Here is a 25127-nt window from a genome sequence, read left to right as displayed (position 1 = left end):
CCACCCTTGGCATTGACAGCTTTGCACACTCTTGGCATTCTCTTAACCAACTTCACCAGGAATGCTTTTCCAAAAGTCTTGAAGGAGTTCCCACAACAAGCAGCCACTTGTTGGCTGCTTTTCCTTCACTATGCGGTCCATAACATCCCAAACCATCTCAATTGGGTTGAGGTTGGATGACTGTGGAGGCCAGGTCATCTGATGCAGCACTCCATCACTCTCCTTCTTGGTCAAATAGCCCTTACACAGCCTGGAGTTATTTTGGGTCATTGTCCTGTTGAAAAACAAATGATAGCGCAAACCAGATGGAATGGAGTATCGCTGCAGAATGCTGTGGTATCCATGCTGGTTAAGTGTGACCTTGAATTCTAAATAAAAGCAAAGCCCCCCCCCCCCCCCCCCCCCCCCCCCACACAATCACTCCGCCTCCTCCATGCTTCACGGTGGGAACCACACATGCACAGTTCCACGGCAGTTGGAACCAAAAATATCAAATTTGGACTCATCAGACCAAAAGGACAGATTTCCACCGGTCTATTGTCCATTGGTCGTGTTTCTTGGCCCAAGCAAGTCTCCTTATTGGTGTCCTTTAGTGGTGTCTTTGCAGCAATTCAACCATGATGGCCTGATTCACACACTCCTCTGAACAGTTGATGTTGAGATGTGTCTGTTACTTGAACTCTGAAGCATTTATTTGGCCTGCAATTTCTGAGGCTGGTAACTCTAATGAACTGACCCTTTGCAGCAGAGTTAACTCTGGGCAACCCTTATGAGAGCCAGTGTCATCATAACGCTTGATGTGATGGTTTTTGCAACTGCACTTGAAGAAACTTTCAAAGTTCTTGACGTTTTCCGGATTGACTGACCTTCATGTTTTAAAGTAATGATGGACTGTTCTTGCCATAATATGGAGACTTGGTCTTTTACCAAATAGGGCCATCTTCTGTATACCACCCCTACCGTGTCACAACACAACCGATTAGCTCATAACGCATTATTAAGGAAAGAAATTCCACAAATTAACAAGGGACACCTGTTAATTGAAATGCATTCCAGGTGACTACCTCATGAAGCTGGTTGAGAGAATACCAAAGTATCCAAAGCTGTCATCAAGGCAAAGGGTGGCAACTTTGAAGAATCTCAAATATATTTTGATTTGTTTAACACTTTTTGGTTACTACATGATTCCATATGTGTTATTTCATAGTTGTGACGTCTTCACTATAATTCTACAATGTAGAAAATATTAAAAATAAAGAAAAACCCTGGAATGAGTAGGTGTGTTCAAACTTGTGACTGGTATTGTATATAAATCTTACAGCTGTGGATCACTGTTCCTCTAGATCTTTACTTAAATACAACATACAGGAAGTATATAAAGCTCTTACAGCTGTGGATCTTTATTCCTGTAGATCTTTCCCTCCTGCTTGGCCAGGTACTGGTCGATCTCGTCCTCGGAGATGTGGGGCGCCGAGTGGGAGCGTGACATCATGGACGATGAAGAAGAGGACGAATGGGAGGTAGAGGGTAGTGATGACGAGTGAGGCGTGGCCACGTCCATGGTCTCTCCTGCCGGTCCCGGGGAGCCCGAGGGGTACAGGTAGAGCATGTCTCCATGTCTAGAGGGAGGGAAGAATTAGACATTAAATTCACCCACACACAATGAGCATAATGACAATCCAAGGTAAAATGTTGAAGTGACGATATTGATGACAACATGTGTAGCTAGCTAAATGGAGCAGTCTAACGACTAGTGATCCATGTAATAGGTCTAATAGTAACAACTCAATGTTGCTCCTAACTCACTTGATCTTCAGCAGGCTGAGGGTCTTATTCTGGGACTGGATCTCGTCAGTTTTGTTACGGTTCAGGAAGATGGTGAAGCCGTTGGAGGGGAAGCCAAACTCTTTGCCCACCTGACAGTAGAAACAGAGTAATGACGATTAGTCATGTCTCGCTTGCCAGACTCATGGCACGGCTGTGGGAAGAGACTAGGTAAAGAGACTAGATAACAATGAGCTTTAGTTGAGGGTTAAGTAGGGCCACTTGTCTCCTGGAGCATGGTACATCATGACTGTAGTATAAAGTAAAGTGTCTAATTGTCTATTAAAAGCCCATGAAATAAGAAAAAAAGGGAAAACAAAGATTGCAAGAAATCTGGTTGTGAAGATCGCTCATGTCTCGCTAATCCTTCTATCATCTGTGTGTTTAACAAAGAGTGTTCACTCCACTTATTTTAACTACCCATTAAACTGTCAAAGTGGATTACCAAACAACAGGCTGACAGAGATGAAAGTAAGACTGTCAGAGTTGCCTGGTCTACGGTCATTATCGCAGAGACATCCAAGATCTAATGAGTTCTCTGAGCACTTCCGCCGAGCCTAAGTGAGCTTTCTTGCATTTAATCAAATCCATAATGCTTTAGTGGTGCAAAGAAAGTCAACTCTGTTGTACTGTAGGTCACATCTCACCAACAAAGGATAAGTCATAATTCCAAGAGATCAGCAGGTAAAACATTAATGACTGAGGATGTCCATGTTGTCAAACTGGAAGGTTAAAGCAAAGGTGTCACTAAGCAGGTTTCAATCCAACTTTATTTGAGTAAAGTACACACACATGCGTATGTGGACACTTCAAAATGAGTGGTTCAGCTATTTCAGCCCCACACATCGCCATAGACAAACATTGGCAGTAGAATGGCCTTAGAGAAGTGCTCAGTGAATTGGTGGAGGAATCCTGGTCTGGGGCTGTTTTCCATGGTTCAGGCTAGGCCCCTTAGTTCTAGCGAAGGGAAATCTTAATGCTACAGCATACAATGACATTCTAAACGATTCTGTGCTTCCAACTTTGTGGCAACAGTTTGTGGCAATTCCACAAATTAACTTTTAAGAAGGCACACTGGTTAATTGAAATGCATTCCAGGTGACTACCTCATGAAGCTGGTTAAGAGAATGCCAAGCGTGTACATATCTGTCAAGGCAAAGGGTGGCTACTTTGAAGAATCTCAAATATATTTTGATTTGTTTAACCCTTTTTTGGTTAATACATGATTCCATATGTGTTAATTCATAGTTTTGACGTCTTCACTATTATTATACAATGTAGAAAATAGTAAAAATAAAGAAAAACCCTTTAATGAGTAGGTGTGTCAACTTTTGACCGGTTGTGTGCGTGTGTGTATATATATACACACACATTTCCTGATCTTTCTTATACATCTCTCAGATGTAGAGGACAGACACTTCAGAACCAACTTCCTTTAGATTTGTTTGGGGGGGGGGGGGGGGGGCTATCTGTTGTTCCATGTAGTGAATATGTTATTCAATGCACTAATAGCAGAAAAGCCCCCCCCCAAAAAAAAATATCTGAAAAATATCAAACAAAAGATACCTCGAGTGGTCTTAAAATTCTAAATCAAATAGCAAAATGATCCTTGGTATAACCTTCTCAAACAATTTCATATAGCTTCCTAGACCCACGCCCTCCCCACCCAGCTTAGACTCTTATGGGTTAATGAATGCCTCTGAGCTCTTCATGCAACTCTCCATTTCCATCTCTCCCCATCACTGACTGAGTGACTGTACATCTGAGGACAGGGAATAAAAAAAATACCCTCATTGATCTGCCACACATTTATTTTTTAAACTCAAGACATGCATTTTTAATAGGGAACTGCCGCAGGCAACCCTTCTCCACGGTGACCGAACAGCCGGCCACTCCTGATTCAGCCATTGATGTGGAAACTTGACTCCCACTTAAGATTTCCTACCCAATACTGTCTCGCAGTCGCTGAGGTCCATTTGTGCCCAAGGCGTTGCCCATATTTCACTGTCATTATCTAAATGCTGCTAAGCCACAGTTAGACATTCATATCCATTTCATCCAAACACAATCTGGCTAGATGAAGAGGATTTGGAATGGAAAACCCTTACTGGAAGGTAGCTAGGTACTCACAAGGGGTTTTATCCTGGCAGGATAGCAAGCAGCTGCTGTGGTGAATCTATTGATAGCACGCTGTTTAAAAACATTGCATTGCACACCATTCTCTCTCCACATAACTCACAGCTTTCCCTACACACACACAGGGCTCTGCTGAGCCATGCATCGGATCCATCAACAGTGGATCCCATTAACTGCACAGGCAAGGGGGGGGGGGGGTAAACACTGCAGAAACACCTTCGCTTTCCTGCAGAGCTGCCTGCTTCATACATAAATTAACAGAGGTTGAGCACAGGCTAGGCACAGGGAGATAAAGATTTATAAAATGTCCACCTTCTGATGCTAGCTGCCCAATAGCACAGTTGGAAAGAATGTGCTATGAATATGACAACAGAATGACAGAAAGAACTACAAGTTTCCCATGTGTTTGTGGGAAGTATTGTTTGCTGTACTCGGCCCAACCATATAGCCTAGAGTACCACTGAGAGTACATGTTTGTCTTCATATCATGCATCCATACTTTAATACCTTATTGAGGAAAGCGGCTGCTGTCTCCTTCTTGGTGGCAGGGATCTTCTTCATCCCGTTCGGGGACTGAACCCTGATGATCTGCAAATTAGGAAAAACATTACATTCTCCACACCATAATATAGTATGTTGTTTCCTTGAATTTAGATTGCTTTGCCAAACCAAATACATCCATTGGGGAAACCATATTGGTCATGACTCATTAGCAAATTTGATGAACCATGAGCTGGTTAACTGCAACCCACTGAAAACTTAACACTGCTGTAGCTAGTTAGATTGTTCTGCTAGAGTCTCTTTCAGTGTCAGGACCATGACAGTGCATAAATGTGGGTGGAGGGTCGTTGACACCATTGTCGTTCATCTTTATCATGACACATAGGGTCATAATTCACAAGCAATAACGTGGTTGTGATATTAAATTAACAGTAGCTAGTTTAGTTAGGAAATGTAAATGACATGAGCAGCTGATATCATGCCATGGGCCGGCTAAAATACCAGTGACTGATTTTCAGGCCATTGGCTAACTTAGTTCGATTGTTTTACCTCGAATGAGCAAAGATAACAACACTAGCTAAAGTTAGCTAGCCGATATTGTGGCTAACTAATGTTTGCTAGTCAATTTTTCTGCCACAAGTTGAATACAAGTTATGAACACTGACTAGCTTTTATTTTTCTAAAGTTAGTTAACTGTTGCTTGTTTCTTGCAAAAAAACTAGAGGCCAAGGTTATGTTGATAAAACCAGTTCGCTTGCTAACCACAGGTACTGTATGTAGCTAACTAGCTAGTTAACAAAGTCAACAATGTCCCCTTTCTCAAAGTGAACGTCCACGCATTTTTTAAATCCAATAACGTTACAAAGATAACGTTAAGTTAACAATATACTATGTACTTGATTATTAAATAAGATAGTTTAACTATAACGACCGTACATACGGACACATTTTAATTCAAACATTTCTGACCAGCTAAGCTTGCTAACAGTGAGTTAGCAGTTATCTAGGCCTTGTCATTCTAGTACTGATGCTAGCAAGTGGCTAAATCTGCTGCCTCATCACTCCGATAATCAGACTTCGGTAACGTTAGCTAGCGAAGTTAGCTACCTAGCCGGCTAATAATCCACAATATTTTGTCAATAACTACAATGTGTTGTCACACTTACAATATTTTCTGCCATGATGTTCGGGTTTGTGCTCCCGATGTATTTCGCTGTGCAACAAAATAGAACAATGTCAGAGATTAAAAATTGACTGACTGGACAGTCAACGAAACTCCACTCCACAATTCAAACACTGGGCGTTACACGCTAACAAGTCCGTACCCTAGTGTCCCTCCTCAGCAATTGCCCGAGTGAAACAATCAATATAAAATAATTCCGCCACTTTATTTTACCAGGTTATTACGCCCTCGATAAAGTAACCACATTTAATTGAAATTAAGGGAAACAAAAAATACCAGTCATTTGTTGGCTGTTGACGAGCCCTACACTTTTTGTAGGAGCCATTTCGGTCTGCTTTACTGTGCTCGTTAGAGAAAAGAGGAAGCGTGAAAGGGATGTCACTACTGACAAAAAGTCATAATTTTGGCTAAAACCCGCCTATTTCTACAATGTATCTTTTTAAAATCAGATTTTAAATCTAACCCTGAACTTTAACGTAATCACACTGCTAACATTATGTCAAATGAAATGTTATTGGTCACATACACGTTTAGCAGATGTTGTTGCGAAATGCTTGTGTTTCTCGCTCCAACAGTGCAGCAATATCTAACAAGTAATATCTAACACTTTCACAACAATACACACAAATTGAAAGTAAATGAATGGAGTTAAGAATATATCAATATTTGGACAAGCAATGTCAGCGCGGCATAGACTAAAAATAAAGTAGAATAGAATATAATACAGTATATACATGAGATGAGTAGTGCAAAGTATGTAAACATTATTAAAGTGACTAGTGATCCAATAATTAAAGTGGCCAGTGATTTCAAGTCTATGTATATAGGGCAGCAGCCTCTAAGGTGCTAGTGATGGCTATTTAACAGTCTGATGGCCTTGAAATAGAAGCTGTTTTTCAGTCTCTCTGTCCCAGCTTCGATGCACCTGTACTGACCTCGCCTTCTGGATGATTTTTCTTTTATTTAACTAGGCAAGTCAGTTAAGAATAAATTCTTATTTACAATGATGGCCTACCCCGGCCAAACCTGGATGACGCTGGGCCAATAGTGTGCTGCCCTGTGGGACTCCCAATCACGGCCGGATGTGATGCAGCCTGGATTCGAACCAGGTACTGCAGTGACGCCTCTTGCACTAATATGATAGCAGGGTGAACAGGCAGTGGCTCGGGTGGTTGTTGTCAGAAGAGGACTGGCCACCCCTCATAGTCTGGTTCCTCTCTAGGTTTCTTCCTAGGTTCTGACCTTTCTAGGGAGATTTTCCTAGCCACCATGCTTCTACACCTGCATTGCTTGCTGTTTGAGGTTTTAGGTTGGGTTTCTGTACAGCACTTTGAGATATCAGCTGATGTAAGAAGGGCTTTATAAATATATTTGATTTGTCCTTGATTATCTTTTTGGCATTTTTACCCACTACGAATGACTGATATTATGAGATGATGCAGAGATAATGAAGAGGAAAGATTGTCTTCTACATGAGTACACAACTACAAACTGCAGCGCACAACTACAAACTGCAGTGAACATAATGAAAAGACGAGCATGCAGCATAAACACAATACACACAGGACACAACGCCAACATGCGATGGACAAAGTAAAAGACAGAGAACATGCAATCATATAATACCTACATCTATGAATGATATATGCTATTAAAATGGAACTGGCCATACGGGTACATTGATCTCTGGAAATATGATTCAATGAAACATACAATTGAAATTGATAAGAAACTACAATGAAACAAAATAAAACTAAATTATGGTAAGCGTGATAATGAAAAGAATGAGATGAATGAAATAGAGATCACATGCCCAACTATATAATATGTCAAAGAGACGTCAACATGAGCATTGGGGAAGATGAAAAACCTAGAAAAAAGAAGCGCAACAACACGAGACATCACCAACTACTACTGCCCAATCACAGCATGGTAGATTATCAGGTGACAATCACATTTGGAATCGAGTTTGACATCTGAGATTTGTGGGTAATCTGTGCAGTGGCTGTCAGCGCTATCTACATCCATTGTAGTAATGTTGCACACACATTAATCTCCAATCCATGTCAGTGGGGGCTGGTGAGATGAGCTATAGGAAGATGGGCTCATTGTAAATGAATGGAATGGTATCAACCACATCAAACATATGGAAACCACATTTTCGACTCTGTTTCATTTATTCCATTCCAGGCATGACAATGAGCCCGTCCTCCTACAGCTCATCCCACCAGCCTCCACTGCCCCATGTATATCATGCTGCTTGAGGTAAAACTAAAGGCAGCAAAAGTCAAAAATTCCCAATGACAAGGTGTTTTTTCCAAGCCATTAAACAAGCTTCTATCCCTGAGAATACTTAGTTAGAATATATAGTACCAGTCAAAAGTTTGGACACAGCTACTCCTTTATGGGTTTTTCTTTATTTTTACTATTTTCTACATTGAATAATAATATTGAAGACATCAAAAATATGAAATAACACATATGGAATCATGTAGTAACCAAAAAAGTGTCACACAAATCAAAATGTATTTTATATTTGAGATTCTTCAAAATAGCCACCCTTTGCCTTGATGACAGCTTTGCACTCTCTTGTTATTTCATAGTTTTGATGTCTTCCCTATTATTCTACAATGTAGAAAATAGTAAAAAATTAAGAAAAACCCTGGAATGAGTAAGTGTGTCCAAACTTTTGACTGGTTACTGTACATGTCATATAATAAAGATAGTCATAAATCCATTATATTATAAAAAAAAAAATAGAAAATCAGTATAATAAAAGGAGAAGTAAAGAGTATGCCAGTGTTAAACAGGATAGAACGTTAGAATCATGCTTCTGTTAAAGTGTGTGTGTGTGTGTGTGTGTGTGTGTGTGTGTGTGTGTGTGTGTGTGTGTGTGTGTGTGTGTGTGTGCGTGCGTGCGTGCGTGCGTGCGTGTGTGCGTGCCTGCGTGCGTGCGTAACACTAATGGATAGGTGAGGGAGGGGAAAAAGGGAGTGGGATGATGAGGATCATGTAGCTTCATCCACATTGTCCCAGGGACAGATTCCAGATTCCAGCTCAGCAATGACCAGCAGCTGTCTCATCTCTACAGGAGTCACGTTTTACATGTGTAATATTCGGCATAGATGGGCAGGCGTCTATGATGACAGCAGAGGTGCCGAGGCACATGAAATGAGAACCCACCCATTTCACGAGTATGTCACTTGTTTGTCAACTCAAGGTTGAGGCTGCTTTGCTTTCGTACGTGTCGTTTGTTGTGTTCCGTGTAAAGGAGAGGATAGAAGAAGAGAAGCACGTGGCGATGGTGGAGGAGAGAAGGGCAAAATGGCTGCCGGTTGCTGCGATAGACAGCGATACCAGAACAGAGTCCTAATCATGAGCAGACATTTTGTATGATGTGAACTTTGGCTGCAGAAACAAAACAAGAAACCAGTGAAAGATGGATACACTCTTAGAAAAAAAGGGTTCCAAAAGGGTTCTTTAGCAGTCCCCATAGGAGAAACCTTTTTGGTTCCAGCTAGAACCCTTTTTGGTTCCAGGCAGAAGTAGAACACTTTTGGGTTCCATGTGGAATACTCTATGGAAAGGGTTCTACATGAAACCCAAAAGGGTTCTACCTGGAATTAAAAGGGTTTTACCTAGTAGCAAAAAGGGATCTACAAAGGGTTCTACAGCGGGGACAGCAGAAGAACCCTTTTAGGTTATAGATAAGAGTGTAGACGGTTCTTTTTCTGTAAAGCTTTCTTTATTATTATTATTTTTTTGCAGACAATTCTTTGCTTTAGTTTATGTTTGATAGTTCTAGTCAAACGCAGTGAGAGTGCTCGAGGCACATGCATGGTTTGAAGTAGATGGAGGTGGATGCAGAGGACTGTGGGATGGATGGTGAAGGTCTGGATGACTTAGATGATACCATATTTGGCCAGCTCGCTAAGCTCCAGGTGGTTGAAGGCCTCCCAGGGGCAGATTACTGTGATGTCTGCAGAGGAAACACACGTTACGTTCAGTAAAAGTCAGTAGGCCAAGCAAACCCTACAATATGGCTTTCTACAGGTTTTAGGGAAGGCACAGGTAGAGTAGATAAACAGTAATAATGCACGTACCAGTGCCTAAGCCCTCCATTCCAGGGATATCATCGCCAAAGCTGTAGAGGAAACAGGGATCATTTATTTACCATCAGACCTCATAAAAATGTCATTATGCACTTGTCGAATGGCTGTTTGAGACTAAGAAACCCAATGAAAGTGGCCCTTACCCCTGAATTCCCTTCTTTGGGGGCTTGCTCTTGAACTGGCGAGTCTGCCTCTGCTTGAATTTAGGGGGTCCCTTGCGTGGTGTTGCAGGGCCTCCAGTGACACGGGTGGCAGACTTGATCTCCAACTTGGGGACCTCGAGATTCATGGTTATTAGTTAGCTGGTTGGTGTGTGCAGCTGGTTATGTGTTCAATCCCTCTCTGAAGTAAAGTTGATGAAATCTCATCAACTGGGGAAATGAGAGAGAAACAGATTGTATTACACCCACATTTCATGATAGAACTCACATTGTCATAGCTTGGTGTTTTATCAATTCGGTATTTACTGTTTGGAGTTGAGATAAGAAATTCAGTATTGACCGTTTGGAGTATCGACTGGCTGCATCACCTCTTGGTATGGCAACTGTATGGCATCCGACCACAAGGTGCTACAGAGGGTAGTGCGTACGGCCCAGTACATCACTGGGGCCGAGCTCCCTGACATCCAGGACCTCTATACCAGGAGGTGTCAGAGGAAGGCCCTAAAAATTGTCAAAGACTCCAGCCACCCAAGTCACAGTCTTTTCTCTCTGCTACCGCACAGCAAACAGTACCGAAGCGCCAAGTCTGGGACCAGAAGGCTCCTGAACAGTTTCTATCCCAAAGCAATAAGACTGCTAAACAGTTAATTAAACGGCTACCTGGACTTTCTGCATTTCACCCCCTACCTACATGTACATATTACCTCAATCAATCACACCAACTGCTTCATACCCCAGTACACTGACTCAGTACCGGTACTCCTTGTTTATAGCCTGTCAAAAGCATGTCTATAGCCTCGTTATTGTTATTGTATTGTGTTACTATGTTATTTTGATCTATTTGTTAATTTTCTTACTTTTTAATTGCATCGTAAGTAAGCATTTCACCGTAATAATAAAATAGAATTAAAAGACAAGTCCCTGGCCCTTAACTTTGTCTGACATATAGACCTCATTCTTATCCCCTTACTGATCGTATTGCGCTTGTAATTTAATGTCCGATGAATGTCTAGCTCGAATAACTAATGACCCAATTTCATCATGTAATCCCCAGTTCACGTAAATAAGCACCCGCCCTCCCTCCCTTTCCCACCACATCCTCCTTCCTCATTTCAAGCCAGTGGCCAGCCATCTACACTTGGGCTAATCTTATTAGTACAAGGACAACACGGAGAATATGCTGAGCAGCCAGAAAGGGTCTAAAAGGACCAATCCTATTATCTACCCCTCATACAATGGTGTTCCAAAAGCTAACAAGGCTCTAGAATGTTTCTTACTGGGATCAACTGTACATTATGTTTAACTCAACAGGAGGTCACTTTCAATGCACAATGATGCATTGAGCAGCAGTTGAGAAAATGAAATATGAAAATCAGCCATATTTCCATTCTCATTGACTGATGTACAGTACAAAATACAAGAATGTTCAGAAATGTGATTGTTTTGGGTCTGTCTAATTTAAACTGCTACGTTTATCAGGAACATTTCAAACAGTAAACAGATCTCAAACTGAAAAATGTATCCACACTACAAAGTCATAAAGCAGTTCTCTCTAAATCCATTCAAGAAACTCCCAATATCAATATAACCGCTCAAAACTCTCTCCCTTCACACATTCCCTCTTCAAGTGCCAACTATTCAGCAAGTAGTATATTTTCTTACTACTTGAAAAACTGCTCTCCCCTCCTCTCTTTTCTACGAGGTTCAACAGTACAGTTACAAAAATCCATCACGTCTCTGTCATCATGGGCTATGTGTCTGAATGGATGGTGGGTGTACTCACCTGCTGCTTGGGTGAAGGCTAGCCAGAGGAGCGGGCGTGGGCGCTGAGCGCAGCTCTCTATAGCAGATGTGTGGATCTCTATGCTAGGTTGGCTCTGAGGGCCAGGCTGGGCTGACCGGACTTCTTATATTCCTCATGACCCCTCTGCAGATTAGGAATGTCCCGCCTCCCATCACTGACCCCTTGTTATCGCGGCTCTAGCCTGAGCTGGGGTTCAGTGGGTGGGGGTCAGGGGGCGGGAGTCAGGGGGACCCTTGTGAAGGGGCGGGGAGCAGAAGAGGGGGTGAAGGGAGATGGATGGAAGTTAATTAGAGCGCTAAGGCAGCAATAACTTGAATGCATTTAGTGTTGATTGTATTCTAGCATGTTTTCCATACATGAAATCCAAGATGACACCTTCAATGGTCTTTTATCTAGTCTTCAAAATCCTTCAAACTAAATGGAGACATAATAAGGGATACCACATTGCATGGAGGTGTGGATTAATCAACTGGATGAATGATGTCATCGTGGCACCCAGAACCAAATCAGTTCCTGGATTTAATGAGAAAACTGTCACGAGAGATTATGAATTATGTAGCTAATAATACATTATTGACTTGGATGGTAATGAAGATTCTCCATATGTCCAAAACCTTCCAGTCATATCCCTACTGACCAGAACCTTCCAGTCCTATACCTACTGACCAGAACCTTCCAGTCCTAGCCCTACTGACCAGAACCTTCCAGTCCTATACCTACTGACCAGAACCTTCCAGTCCTATACCTACTGACCAGAACCTTCCAGTCCTATACCTACTGACCAGAACCTTCCAGTCCTAGCCCTGCTGACCAGAACCTTCCAGTCTTATACCTACTGACCAGAACCTTCCAGTCTTATACCTACTGACCAGAACCTTCCAGTCCTAGCCCTACTGACCAGAACCTTCCAGTCCTATACCTACTGACCAGAACCTTCCAGTCTTATACCTACTGACCAGAACCTTCCAGTCTTATCCCTACTGACCAGAACCTTCCAGTCTTATACCTACTGACCAGAACCTTCCAGTCCTATACCTACTGACCAGAACCTTCCAGTCTTATACCTACTGACCAGAACCTTCCAGTCTTATCCCTACTGACCAGAACCTTCCAGTCTTATACCTACTGACCAGAACCTTCCAGTCCTAGCCCTGCTGACCAGAACCTTCCAGTCTTATACCTACTGACCAGAACCTTCCAGTCGTATCCCTACTGACCAGAACCTTCCAGTCTTATACCTACTGACCAGAACCTTCCAGTCTTATACCTACTGACCAGAACCTTCCAGTCCTAGCCCTACTGACCAGAACCTTCCAGTCCTATACCTACTGACCAGAACCTTCCAGTCCTATCCCTACTGACCAGAACCTTCCAGTCATATCCCTACTGACCAGAACCTTCCAGTCCTATACCTACTGACCAGAACCTTCCAGTCTTATACCTACTGACCAGAACCTTCCAGTCTTATCCCTACTGACCAGAACCTTCCAGTCTTATACCTACTGACCAGAACCTTCCAGTCCTAGCCCTGCTGACCAGAACCTTCCAGTCTTATACCTACTGACCAGAACCTTCCAGTCGTATCCCTACTGACCAGAACCTTCCAGTCTTATACCTACTGACCAGAACCTTCCAGTCTTATACCTACTGACCAGAACCTTCCAGTCCTAGCCCTACTGACCAGAACCTTCCAGTCCTATCCCTACTGACCAGAACCTTCCAGTCATATCCCTACTGACCAGAACCTTCCAGTCTTATACCTACTGACCAGAACCTTCCAGTCCTATACCTACTGACCAGAACCTTCCGGTCCTATACCTACTGACCAGAACCTTCCAGTCCTATACCTACTAACCAGAACCTTCCAGTCTTATCCCTACTGACCAGAACCTTCCAGTCCTAGCCCTACTGACCAGCCCTCCCACCTTTTACGTAACCCTCTCTCCATCCATCTGGCCTGGCCAAGGGGTGTCACCAAAGCCTCAATGCCCATCCCTCAGGAGTATCTCAGATTTACTGATCTATTACTCAACGCACCAAATAGGCTAATCCTCTACGGTGAGTGTCTTCATGGTAGGCTACTCACCAGATTACTCACTTGTACCTCACTCTAAAGACACTCCATATGCTCTCGGATGGTTGCTCACTTGACTGCCTGCAGCCCCCCTCCCTCACTCTGAAGAACAGAAAACAATTACTCTGACTGGAGTTGGGGATTATAGTGGCTGGCTCTGGTTCTCTGGTTAATTAATTACATTGGGTAAACCCACAGTGAGGCCGGGATTATTTCACCTCAGTAGTTATTGGCCAATCGGTTTTCAATTTTGCTCATCATCTACATGCATTAGCTTTTAAATGAATGACAGACCAAATAGACTGCATGTGGCTCTGCATCAATACCATGTCAGCATGTGATATTCATCAGAGCCCAAGAATAGTAGGCCTATGGCATTGACTATTGTTCTTTCTGACCTGAGATATTTAGTTTCATGTTGTCCGTAGCACATTCCATGTATTGTACTACAATCCTATTTTTGAAGTGAATACCATTACTGTAAAATAAATACAATAGACTAGATGAATATTACATGGGGTGGCTAACCATTATGTTTGCTAGACAAGGCATAGGTTAAGTGACATAAGACATGGATACATAATGATTTCAGAGTGTATAGCATTGTAAACTCCCAGGTATCGATCTCACCAAACACCACTGAGTTGACTTCATTCATCTGAGCTGTAGTCAATCAGTAGTTGTCCAGCAGTGTAGAGTGCTGCCACGTTCACAACTGTAAAATCAGAAATCTCTGGTTTCCGACTTCAGTGCGATTAAGACAACTGGAAACTCTTAACAAAAACAAGCTCCGACTGGGAAAAATTGTTTTGAAAGAGTCATCCAAGTCGGAAACTGGCATCTTTCTAAAGCTTTTTCTGAGAACGGTTATTGTTTGATCTGGGTTATTTGGGGGGGATTATATTATACCCATTATATTCTTTAGGGTGATCAAGCCAGTTGGCTATGATGTCTCCCGGGTGGCGCAGTGGTCTAGGGCACTGCATCGCAGTCTCTGGGTAGACCCAGAGTCTCTGGGTTCGCGCCCAGGCTGGGCTGGGTTCGCGCCCAGGCTCTGTCGCAGCCGGCCGCAACCGGGAGGTCCGTGGGGCGACGCACAATTGGCATTGCGTCGTCCGGGTTAGGGAGGGTTTGGCCGGTAGGGATATCCTTGTCTCAGTATGTAAAATGTAATAAAATGTAAGTAAGTCGCTCTGGATAAGAGCGTCTGCTAAATGACTAAAAATGTTAAAAAAAATGTAAAATGTCATGGAAAAAATGAAAGATTATGCTGGTTGTAATGTTGTTTACTGCCAAGTGCCCATGTCGCAATGCTACATGTCATAATGCTACGGCACAATGCCACGTGTCATAATGCCCTTACTGCCAAGAGCCCATGTCACAATGCTACATGTCATAATGCCCTTACTGCCAAGAGCCAATGTCATAATGCTACGTCACAGTGCCACATGTCATAATGCCTCTTACTGCCAAGTGTCCATGTCACAATGCTACAAGTCATAATGCTACATCACAATGCCCCTTCCCGCTAAGTGCCCATGTCACAATGCCACATGTCACAATGCTACATGTCCCCAATGCCCCTTTCCTGTGCATTTATTCTCACATGGAAACAAAACGTGAATGTCAGAGGTGTCAAAAAGTATTTGTTATTCAACAGATGATAACTCTGTACTATTGAACTAGACCACCCTACAGTGGTCAATATCATATCAGAGTCAAAATGGTCAAAGAAAATGAGAGTTCATTCAGTCACACAAGTACAAGATTGATTTCAAAACAAATGTTGTCCATCATCAACCTACACTTACAATTTATATTTAAATAATAATTAACAACAACTCATCCACCACCAACTGAAATAAAATAAAATCAATCCATACACCTAAAAATGTTTAAATCCATCAAACATAACTGTGCGTATTCTATTTCAAGTGTCAGGGAAACTTATTTTTCAGCTTCATTTGTCACAGCATAGCAGAAAGTAACACACTGTCAGACGGCATAAATAAATTAAACATCAAATGTATTGTGATTATGTGAACATTTAAACCATTAGGCCTACAATTATTGAACGCCTCAACAAAGTAGGCTTCTACGGCACTAGGCTATATTTATGCATGAATTAAATTATAAATCATACATGATATACACATGTAAAATACTATAGATTAGGTTAGAATATCCAATATTATGCGATGACAAAAACTAGTTGAAATGTCCATGACTAAGTGAAATGACAGTTTGATAGACACGTACGATAAACTGCATACCAGTATTCAAATCTGAGGGAGTGGTTTTAAAGTGCATACAGTGTCAAAAGGCCCTCAATGTCCCCATTCCCTCTCTGCACAGACACACAAACACACACACACACACACACACAAAAAAAAAGAGTCTACTTCTTCTTCATCATCATCCTGATCTCCATCTTCAGGAAGGCTTTCAGGTTCTCATCTGATACGTTCTCCTCAATAGCAGCCAGGGCACTCTCTTTCCCAAACTCTCCGTTACGGTAGTACTCTAGGAGCTGCTCTGCGTGTTCAATCCACACACAGTTATGGCAACCGCTCATACAACAGTGGGTGGGGGTGAGTGGAGGGCCAACGGCCTTGGCAGGAGGGGGGTCAGAGCTACAGTGGCCAGAGCTAGACTCAGGGCTACTGTCTGTGGTGGCTGAGGTATTCAGAGTAGGAGTGGTTGATCCAACTTCAGTTGTGACTCTACGGATAGTTCCTAGTCTGAGGTAAGGTTTTACCCACGGCAGTTGAAACTGTTGAGAGATCCGCCCTCCCAGGTACAGGACACACAGCTGGTAGAAATACAAAACATATTGCCTCATTTCATCACCATCATGTGATAATGAAAGAGAAGGGTGAGAGAGAAACTGGATGGTGTGGTAGGTAGCTAGCTAGCTAGTTAAAAAAATGTACTGTTAAGGAGTGTAGGCTTGGGGAATGAGAACTAGTAGCTAGCTATCCCTTGATCATGACTTTCAGTTCCTTTATATTACATATAAGAGTCATTGGATGAAGGCCTCTTCTGTATGGGGGAGATTTCTTATGAGCCCCGACACTCGGTCTGAACATAAACACCCATCACGGTTTTGGAAGCATAAGGAACTTATCTTTCATATCAGCAAGAAATAAATGTACAAAAAAGTGAAATGTTAAATTGATACACACCTTTATAGGGTTAGTGTTGTCACATGGCCATACCTCCATGTTACAGTGAGTTCACGGAAAACAGACAGAAGACAGTTGACTACCTGTGCTAATTACCTGTGCTAAACCTCAACCTTCCTCTCTCACAAGTGACATTTCTGATCCCCAGCTACATGGGCACCCCTACAATTAACACATTCCACTACTTTCCCCAATACTACACATCCCTTTGTCTCATGCCCTTATGCACATTTCTCACACCTTGGACCCTCTCTCCTACCCACTGCTGCCACATGCCCATAAGCTTGACACCTGTAACATCGTAATGTATTCGGCTCTTACAGGATAACTTATATATCCTAACTTCACTCTGCCGGGCAAAGACTCAACTTCAAAACTCAAAAGAACAGACGACTCTTCCGTTTCCCCACTGTCTGCGTCGCATCAAACGATGAGTATCACATACACCGGGAAAATTTGCCCTCAGCTGGTCAACATTTATATCTACTGCTACCCCAGTTATCACTCCTTTCATTGGTGCCCTTTTCTTGAGAACAAAACAGTTCACTTTTCTTGCCCCCATTTACTTCGAGCGCATTCTTCCTCTGCCCAACTGAAGCAAACGATTATCACTAGACCACTTTTAGTTACCCTCCCTGATTCCACATGACACTCGTTTTTCACCCACCTTGAAACCACAAATGGATCAGCCAAAAGGCAAGAGTTCACTATTTCAATAAATTTCACTCCTACTGTCACAGACTCTTCTTCATCCTGATCCTCGGTGCATACCTTGGTCTCCGATAACTTTACTGTGCATACCTTGGTCTCCGATAACTTTACCGCACCTACCACCTCCGATGCTTCACCCTCATTCACTTCCATTTCTCCTCCTGTGTCTTCAGCTCACTCTGCTTACACTTTATACCATTCTTCTTTGACAAACCATCTCCCCCCCCCCCCCACCACCATTTTTATCCGACTCAAGCTCACCCTCTTCTTCCCTCACTCTCTTAGACCTCTTCTCCCTCTCTGTTTTCCAAGTACACGTCTCCTTATTTATACTGTCGCTCCATCCCTGACACCCATATTGTACTTGCTTTATCTAGGGACTCCATTTCCCCCTTCGGGAGCTATGCTCATCTGCCTCTTATTTTGATGTGATATGAAAGTAGAGGATTTATGTTTCTAGAACCGTATCGCAATCGAGAATCAACATGCGTTTAGATGGAGTATTTGGCTGTTTTGGCTTCCAGAGTCAATTCGCCCGTAAACAGAACACGTAGCCAATGTCCGTGGACTATAAGGAGTAATGGTATGTACCTTTAGTCCAATATTGGACAAAACAGCCAAATAGTCCATCTAAACGTGAATCGATTCGCAATTGCGTTACGGTTCTAGAAACACAAGTCCTCTACTTTCATATCACATCAAAATAATTTCATAAATACAAAATGCACACTTACTCTACACCTTTTTAACCAGTTTTAGCAGTATTTTTCAGTAACAACACATCTTCCGTTTACAGGTGTTAGGAGATACAGATAGCTGATTAGCACAAGTAGTCATCGGTTTTCCGTAAACAAACGCTGTAACATGGAGATATAGTCGTGTGGGGAACACTAACCCGGTTAACGGTCTGTATCAATTTAAAATCAATCAATTTAACACAACTATCCCTTACAGAAGACGCCTTCGTCGAATGACTAATGTATAACGATAATGGTACTGAGAATCATGACCAAGGGACAACGCTTCTGTTGATAACCAACCTTCTGTAAAGACAACGATGATCCCATGATATTTCCTCTCAAACGAAACATTTTTCTGATGTATATGTTGCTACATATCTGAAGACTTAATTTCCTATGTAGAGTACAATCCACAAATCTATTTCCCCCCAAGTGTTTCAGCTACTTGGCTAACTAGCTCGCATGCTAGCCGTGAAATTCCGCCATGTTGGAATGAACTATGACCGTCAGTGACTGTAAGCAAGGTTGCTGATTGGCTGAAAGGAAACATAGTGCGGTTTGATGTTCATGACTGCATTGTCAACTTGTGTCCAGCAGATGTCATTAAAGCATATCATTCAGTTAAAACGTCCCTCAGTGTCTGATTTTGTCAAGAAAAACGGAGCAAACGAATGTACAGCATAATGGTACATTTATAAACAACGGATATTTCAACAGATTTGTATTGAAGATGTTAGATACATTTTGATATGCCCTGCTGGCTGTAGGCTACATCAATACATTTGTACTTCCAACAAAAAAGAGACTCGTGCTTCATCACTACTACATCAAGCTGAGGATGGATGGAGGGTGTGAGTATTACCCGATGGACGTCTTGTTGCCAAGGACTACCTGCTTAGAGAGTTGAAGAGCTATGCATCTGCTCTGTCAGGATTCTCTCATTAGTGCATGAGAAAAGAGTCTAACACATTTCGCCATGACATCATTTGATTCCACTTTTGAGTGTTAGATTAAAATAATTAGAACATCATATTATAGGGGAGCTCTATGGTTTAGCTTTGTAAAACGAGTTTCAGTTCGAGTCATATATAATGCTTTATGTAGAGGGCTATCCCTTTGAGCAAAAGCCGTTGAAAATATGTATTTCTGAGTAAAATACATATTTTTCTGTCTCGTGCTCACTGGGATGTTGTTATTCAAGTATTACATTTTGTAGCAGCACACCAACAAGTCTCCTCTGTTCTAAAGTATGCCAACAAACTAATATCCTGATGCCAGCCCTTCACTGATTCACTTCCTTGCAATTACTCACACCTCCAAAAGAAAATACTTTCCTTTGACTGCGTTACAATGGTTGGCAAACATATGCAGCACAATTGTACATCTTGTCCAGGGGTCTGTTGGCATTAGAATACTAGCCTACCTCTGTGTGTGACCGTGACTCATGGAAGTCAATATTACACCAACAGGATTCTCTCTCACTGTATAGCCAGTCTAAATACTACAATACGTTCAGGTATTTCTCCATACAGCCTAACCTACTACAGCATATAGTAACAACCTGAATTATAAAAAAAAATAAAAAATTCACCTTTATTTAACCAGGTAGGCTAGTTGAGAACAAGTTCTCATTTGCAACTGCGACCAGGCCAAGATAAAGCAAAGCAGTTTGACACATACTGTACAACAACACAGAGTTACACATGAAATAAACAAACATACAGTCAATAATACAGTAGAAAAGGTCTATATACAGCATGTGCAAATGAGGTAGGATAAGGGAGGTAAGGCAATAAATAGGCCATGGTGGCGAAGTAATTACAATATAGCAATTAAACACTGGAATGGTAGATGTGCAGAAGATGAATGTGCAAGTAGAGATACTGGGGTGCAAAGGAGCAAGATAAATAAATAAATACAGTATGGGGATGAGGTAGATAGATGGGCTATTTACAGATGGGCTATGTACAGGTACAGTGATCTGTGAGCTGCTCTGACAGTTGGTGCTTAAAGCTAGTGAAGGAGATATGAGTCTTCAGCTTCAGTGATCTTTGCAGTTCGTTCCAGTCATTGGCAGCAGAGAACTGGAAGGAAAGGCGGCCAAAGGAGGAATTGGCTTTGGGGATAACCAGTGAGATATACCTGCTGGAGAGCGTGCTACGGGTGGGTGCTGCTATGGTGACCAGTGAGCTGAGATAAGGATGGTTGGCAAACATAAGCACATTTGTGCCACACGCCGAGAGGTCTGTAGACCGGTATTACCTCTGTGTGACATGACTGAAGTAAATATTTTCAGGGTCTCTGCACAAAAGTGATATGTCTGTTATTTCTTCATAGTGTCTGTAGCCTTCTATGCTTGCTGAAATAATCTCAAGACTCTTCGTTACTCATAGGTTGCATCCCAAATGTCATATGGGCCCAGGTCAAGAGTATTGCATTATGTGACCCTGCCATAGGAAGTAGGGGTCCTGGGGGTGCTGCAACACCCCCTACAAAATCAGATTAAAAAAACATTTATATTCAATAAATGTAAAAATATTGAAAAAAAATATTTTTTCACAAAAGTAGTGAACAGGGCCTTTACTAGTCCTGTATTAATGGCCATTGTGGACATAGACATTTGTCCAGCCCCCTGTTGGAGAAAAAAAATCACAGCTCCCACACTCCCAAACTACTTCCCCAGGCTATGGGCAGGGGGAATTTGTCATGATTTCGGGGCATGTTGTCACGTGAAACTTATTGAAGCCTCTGACCCTGAATGTCCATTGCATGGGACTGAAGGCTCACATTTAAGTAATGTTAAAACTCTCTCTCTCTCTCTCTCTCTCTCTCTCTCTCTCTCTCTCTCTCTCTCTCTCTCTCTCTCTCTCTCTCTCTCTCTCTCTCTCTCTCTCTCTCTCTCTCTCTCTCTCTCTCTCTCTCTCTCTCTCACTCACTCACTTGTTCTCACTCAAACACACACACACACACACACACACACACACACACACACACACACACACACACACACAGAAAAGAACACCACACCCCCACCACCCAACTACTACCCGTGGCTATGCTGTGTGGGTAATAGGAGGCCATTTGGGACAAGGCCAAAAGGTCAGTCATTCTTTTGTAACTCCCTGAGAGGAGTTCGCTGACTGGCTAATCTTATACATTTTATTAAGAGCGTTAGAGTGTTACTGGTTCAGATTCGGTCGGTAATAAATGGCTTCATTATGTTCATGTGTGATAATCTGTTTCTTTGATGTGTTTATTCTCTGTGAGAGTAGGCAGGCCTGTGGCCACAGCCCATGCTTTCTTACTCTATTTGACCACTTCGACAATGCATGACGAAGTATGTTAGTAGTGTTGTGTGTGTGTGTGTGGGAGGGGGGGGATCCCTATGGGCCTTAATGTTTGCAAGCCACTTCCATAGAGACTCTGTAGCACTCTAGTCAGATGCCTGACTGTGCCTTTATATGAGATACCAGGGGACCTACAGGTGTGTCACCTACAGGTGGGTCACCTACACCTATATATGTGTCACCTACAGGTGTGTCACCTACCTGGGAAAGGTCTTGAGACATGATGGAGCCACTCATCACGGGAGAGGCTGTCTGTGATTCACATGTTCTATCCTGATTCATTCCACAGGTTAAAAGGTACTCAAATGTATCATGGGACGGTAACAGTGTCAATGTCAACACACGATGAAGTCACTTGTCAGACTGTGGGAGATAACAAGTGGACTGCGGACTGACCCTTTAGTGTTATTGGTAGTAGTGTAGAACAGTCACAATGACTCTGGAATGTACGGACAGGTATCTGTTGTCAGGTGGGGTCTGTCATTTAGGTTTATCAGTTAGAGGTGGCGCCTCACGTTGTTCTTTATCATGGGCTTGACAGGGAGGATAGGTTACTTATCATGGGCTGGTCAACCTGAATGGTAACGCTGTTGCGTTCCACAACTCTCCACCTGTTGCACAATAACAGAGATGGGGTAGCCATTTCCTTTTGATTGCTACATCTGACACAATCTGTCAACTTAGTAATGAAAGTATTTATATTTGGATACAAAGGATCAGGTTCTGGGACAGAGTAACCCATGACATATCTGTGTTTAAAGAGCCATAACTTTCAAGTGAGCAGACATAGGCCAGTGAAGTGCTGTCCAGAGAGTTACTCCAGAGAGAGAGAGAGAGAGAGAGACAGAGAGAGAAACCCTGTAAGTATGCCAGATATGTCTCTAGTAAAAGGGGGAGGAGAAGGCTACTCGTTCTCTCACACTGCCATAGCGTTTGTATCTGAGGCAGTCAGCCCCCCCCCCCCCCTCCACCCAGCTGGATAGAGTTTCTCTCCACACCTGTTCCCTTGGAAACCAAGGAACTTCAGTTTACCTCAGGCAGGTATTTCCTTAGGGCTCTCCGCTCAGAATGCGGGTCAGACTGGCCGAGACATATGCATGGGAACACGAGAAAAATTTAGAAGAGGACTTTAACGAAGAAAAAAAATATGTCTGTTACAATACACATGACCATCATGTTACACATGTGGCTACAAGTTACAGGATAAAGACCTTTAGCTGTCCCTGTGTTTGAAGCCTTCTGACTGTGGGCCACACAATGGGCCTGGCTGGCAGCCTTTCTGACAATTTCCTTTTGGTCTGGTGGCCGTTCTGCAATGGCCCTGTCCCTCTTTAGAGAGAAAACATTCCCGCTCTAGTGACAATACAGCACGCCGTGACCAAAGATAGAGGGTCTTAAACTGAGGCAGAGAAAATCTCAGTTTCCCTCTCCTTCAACAGTTGGCAAAGCCGCTGTTTTTCTCGATGACTGACAGAAGAGGTTCAAGGGGTACTTCTATGCGATTGCATGGCATGCATTAGTTGTAGTTCTACCTGCTCTGATGTAGCCTTCCTATGACAGTCTGCCAGTGTAGTACCTGAAGGAAGAGGGTAGCCCACTGCATCTGTGTCAACAGGCTGGGCAAACACCTGCAGACCTCTCCTGGTCTCTCAAACGGGATAGTCAGAGGAACATTACTGGGTAACACAGTATTACTGACTTATCAAGCTCTTTCCCTTGCACTCACTCCTACCCACCCACCCACCCACCCACCCACCCACCCACCCACCCACCCACCCACCCACCCATACCTACCCTTTCATTGCTAACCACCCACTCCTACCCACCCACTCCTACCTACCCACTCCAACCCACTCACACCTACCCACTCCTACCCACTCACACCTACCCACTCCTACCCACCCACCCTCCAACACCTCCCCACTCAATCCTACCCACTCACTCCTACTTCTATTCACTCCTACTCATACCACCTACTCCTACGTTTTAACAACTTGACAGCTACGACCACAATGAGTGATTCGAAGGTTGTTGTCAAGGAGTTTTCCATATGTCTCTAAATGTGTTCTTCACCGGACTCTTCAGATCACCTGACTCTTCAGATCACCTGACTCTTCAGATCACCCGACTCTTCAGATCACCCGACTCTTCAGATCACCCGACTCTTCAGATCACCCGACTCTTCAGATCACCCGACTCTTCAGATCACCCGACTCTTCAGATCACCCGACTCTTCAGATCACCCGACTCTTCAGATCACCCGACTCTTCAGATCACCCGACTCTTCAGATCAACTGACTCTTCAGATCACCTGACTCTTCAGATCACCTGACTCTTCAGATCACCTGACTCTTCAGATCACCTGACTCTTTCTATTGGCATTGGTTGATGCTTTGAAAGGATGTAGCCTACAAGCTGAACATCTAAGGTTTTGGGTTACAAGATTATCTGTTCAGGGGATGACACTGTGGTTGTCCGCAGGACAGGGGGCTGTTGTGGTCCTGCAGTCAGTAGAATATCTTCGCTGGCCCTGCCTTCCTCTGACGCTCCTCTCTCACAGGACCAGCTCTGTCCCAAACACACAAAGACCAGACTGTTCATCTCCTCTGGCAGTCCAGCAGCCACCGCTACGGATCCAAAATGACATCTTAGTGACACCCCAGACTCCTCACCTGACAGGAATCCGGATGGCCACAGGCCACAGTGTGAAGAGAACGCAGAGGGAGGGTAGACAGAATTAGGGGAAGAGGAGGACAGAGACCTGTCCTGGGAGGTTATTTTTGAGCATGTCTGTTCCTACTGTAGTTGGACGTATTTATTCATATAAGTGCATCAAAAACATATTTTTTTTGCATCTAGCGCCGCCTTTTGGATTTTTCCGACTATATTCATCTGATGCCTCAAGACCATGCCATAGATATGTTGATATGGTATAACTCTGTGGTTATCACCCCACAGTTGTATATCAGTAGTGTGAAGCTGTTGTCTGTCATGATAATGACTGTGGCGGTGATGACCTGAAACAACAATGTCCTTCTCCACAGGGAGGTAGGGCCCAGAGCAGATGAGGTAAACAAAGGAGGGAGTCATCAGAACACTCCAATTAAGCACATGAGTAGAGAGACAACCCTAAGTGGTAGAGAGCCAAGTAACCCTCAGGGATAGGTAGTATAGAGCCAAGTAACCCTCAGTGATAGGTAGTATAGAGCCAAGTAACCCTCAGGGATAGATAGTAGACAGCCAAGTAACCCTCAGGGATAGGTAGTATAGAGCCAAGTAACCCTCAGGGATAGGTAGTAGACAGCCAAGTAACCCTCAGTGATAGGTAGTATAGAGCCAAGTAACCCTC

General features: G+C 43.1%; 3 protein-coding genes across 7 annotated transcripts in view; all 3 read right to left on the bottom strand.

Annotated features, from left to right (window-relative positions):
* The window catches only part of LOC120030062 (nuclear protein localization protein 4 homolog), a 34503-nt gene extending 28711 nt beyond the window's left edge, over positions 1–5792 (bottom strand). For all 3 annotated transcript variants that reach the window (XM_038975380.1, XM_038975381.1, XM_038975382.1), the window contains exons 1-4: positions 5628–5792; positions 4468–4548; positions 1807–1916; positions 1389–1619 (exon numbers count right to left, since the gene is read on the bottom strand). In XM_038975380.1, coding sequence (XP_038831308.1) covers positions 1389–1619; positions 1807–1916; positions 4468–4548; positions 5628–5642 — 437 coding nt within the window. In that variant the 5' untranslated portion in view covers positions 5643–5792. The remainder of the gene's footprint in view (positions 1–1388; positions 1620–1806; positions 1917–4467; positions 4549–5627) is intronic.
* A 3578-nt stretch (positions 5793–9370) lies between these two features.
* Positions 9371–13876, bottom strand: LOC120029482 (retinal rod rhodopsin-sensitive cGMP 3',5'-cyclic phosphodiesterase subunit gamma). Of its 3 annotated transcripts, XM_038974722.1 has the most exons (5): positions 13808–13876; positions 11701–11953; positions 9900–10127; positions 9748–9788; positions 9371–9623 (listed from the first exon to the last, which is right to left on the bottom strand). In XM_038974722.1, the coding sequence occupies exons 3-5, from the start codon at positions 10043–10045 to the stop codon at positions 9547–9549; spliced, it is 264 nt and encodes an 87-aa protein (XP_038830650.1). In that variant the 5' UTR covers positions 10046–10127; positions 11701–11953; positions 13808–13876; the 3' UTR covers positions 9371–9546. The 3 variants fall into 3 exon arrangements, with proteins under 3 accessions (XP_038830650.1, XP_038830649.1, XP_038830651.1); XM_038974721.1 differs by lacking the exon at positions 13808–13876 and having other exon boundaries at positions 11701–13623; XM_038974723.1 differs by lacking the exons at positions 11701–11953; positions 13808–13876 and having other exon boundaries at positions 9900–10373.
* Positions 13877–15366: 1490 nt separating this feature from the next.
* On the bottom strand, positions 15367–18925 carry LOC120029859 (oxidoreductase-like domain-containing protein 1). Its single transcript, XM_038975167.1, has 2 exons — positions 18732–18925; positions 15367–16607 (listed from the first exon to the last, which is right to left on the bottom strand). Exons 1-2 carry the CDS (start codon positions 18780–18782, stop codon positions 16194–16196), a joined length of 465 nt encoding a protein of 154 aa, XP_038831095.1. The 5' UTR covers positions 18783–18925; the 3' UTR covers positions 15367–16193.
* Positions 18926–25127: the final 6202 nt, after the last annotated feature.

Source organism: Salvelinus namaycush, chromosome 35 (assembly GCF_016432855.1).
Source record: "Salvelinus namaycush isolate Seneca chromosome 35, SaNama_1.0, whole genome shotgun sequence".
Classification (NCBI taxonomy): Eukaryota; Metazoa; Chordata; class Actinopteri; order Salmoniformes; family Salmonidae; genus Salvelinus; species Salvelinus namaycush.
This window is presented reverse-complemented; position numbering and strand designations above follow the sequence as displayed.

What these genes read in the sequence shown, in the direction of transcription:
- LOC120029482 (XM_038974722.1), bottom strand. Translation starts at nt 10,045, where the DNA reads ATGAATCTCGAGGTCCCCAAGTTGGAGATCAAGTCTGCCACCCGTGTC. An exon ending in CCAAAGAAGGGAATTCAGGG is followed by an intron (nt 9,789 to 9,899) that starts GTAAGGGCCACT and finishes TTTCCTCTACAG; the next exon opens with CTTTGGCGATGATATCCCTG. An exon ending in AATGGAGGGCTTAGGCACTG is followed by an intron (nt 9,624 to 9,747) that starts GTACGTGCATTA and finishes TTTCCTCTGCAG; the next exon opens with ACATCACAGTAATCTGCCCC.
- LOC120029859 (XM_038975167.1), bottom strand. Translation starts at nt 18,782, where the DNA reads ATGTTTCGTTTGAGAGGAAATATCATGGGATCATCGTTGTCTTTACAG. An exon ending in CATCGTTGTCTTTACAGAAG is followed by an intron (nt 16,608 to 18,731) that starts GTTGGTTATCAA and finishes TATTTCTACCAG; the next exon opens with CTGTGTGTCCTGTACCTGGG.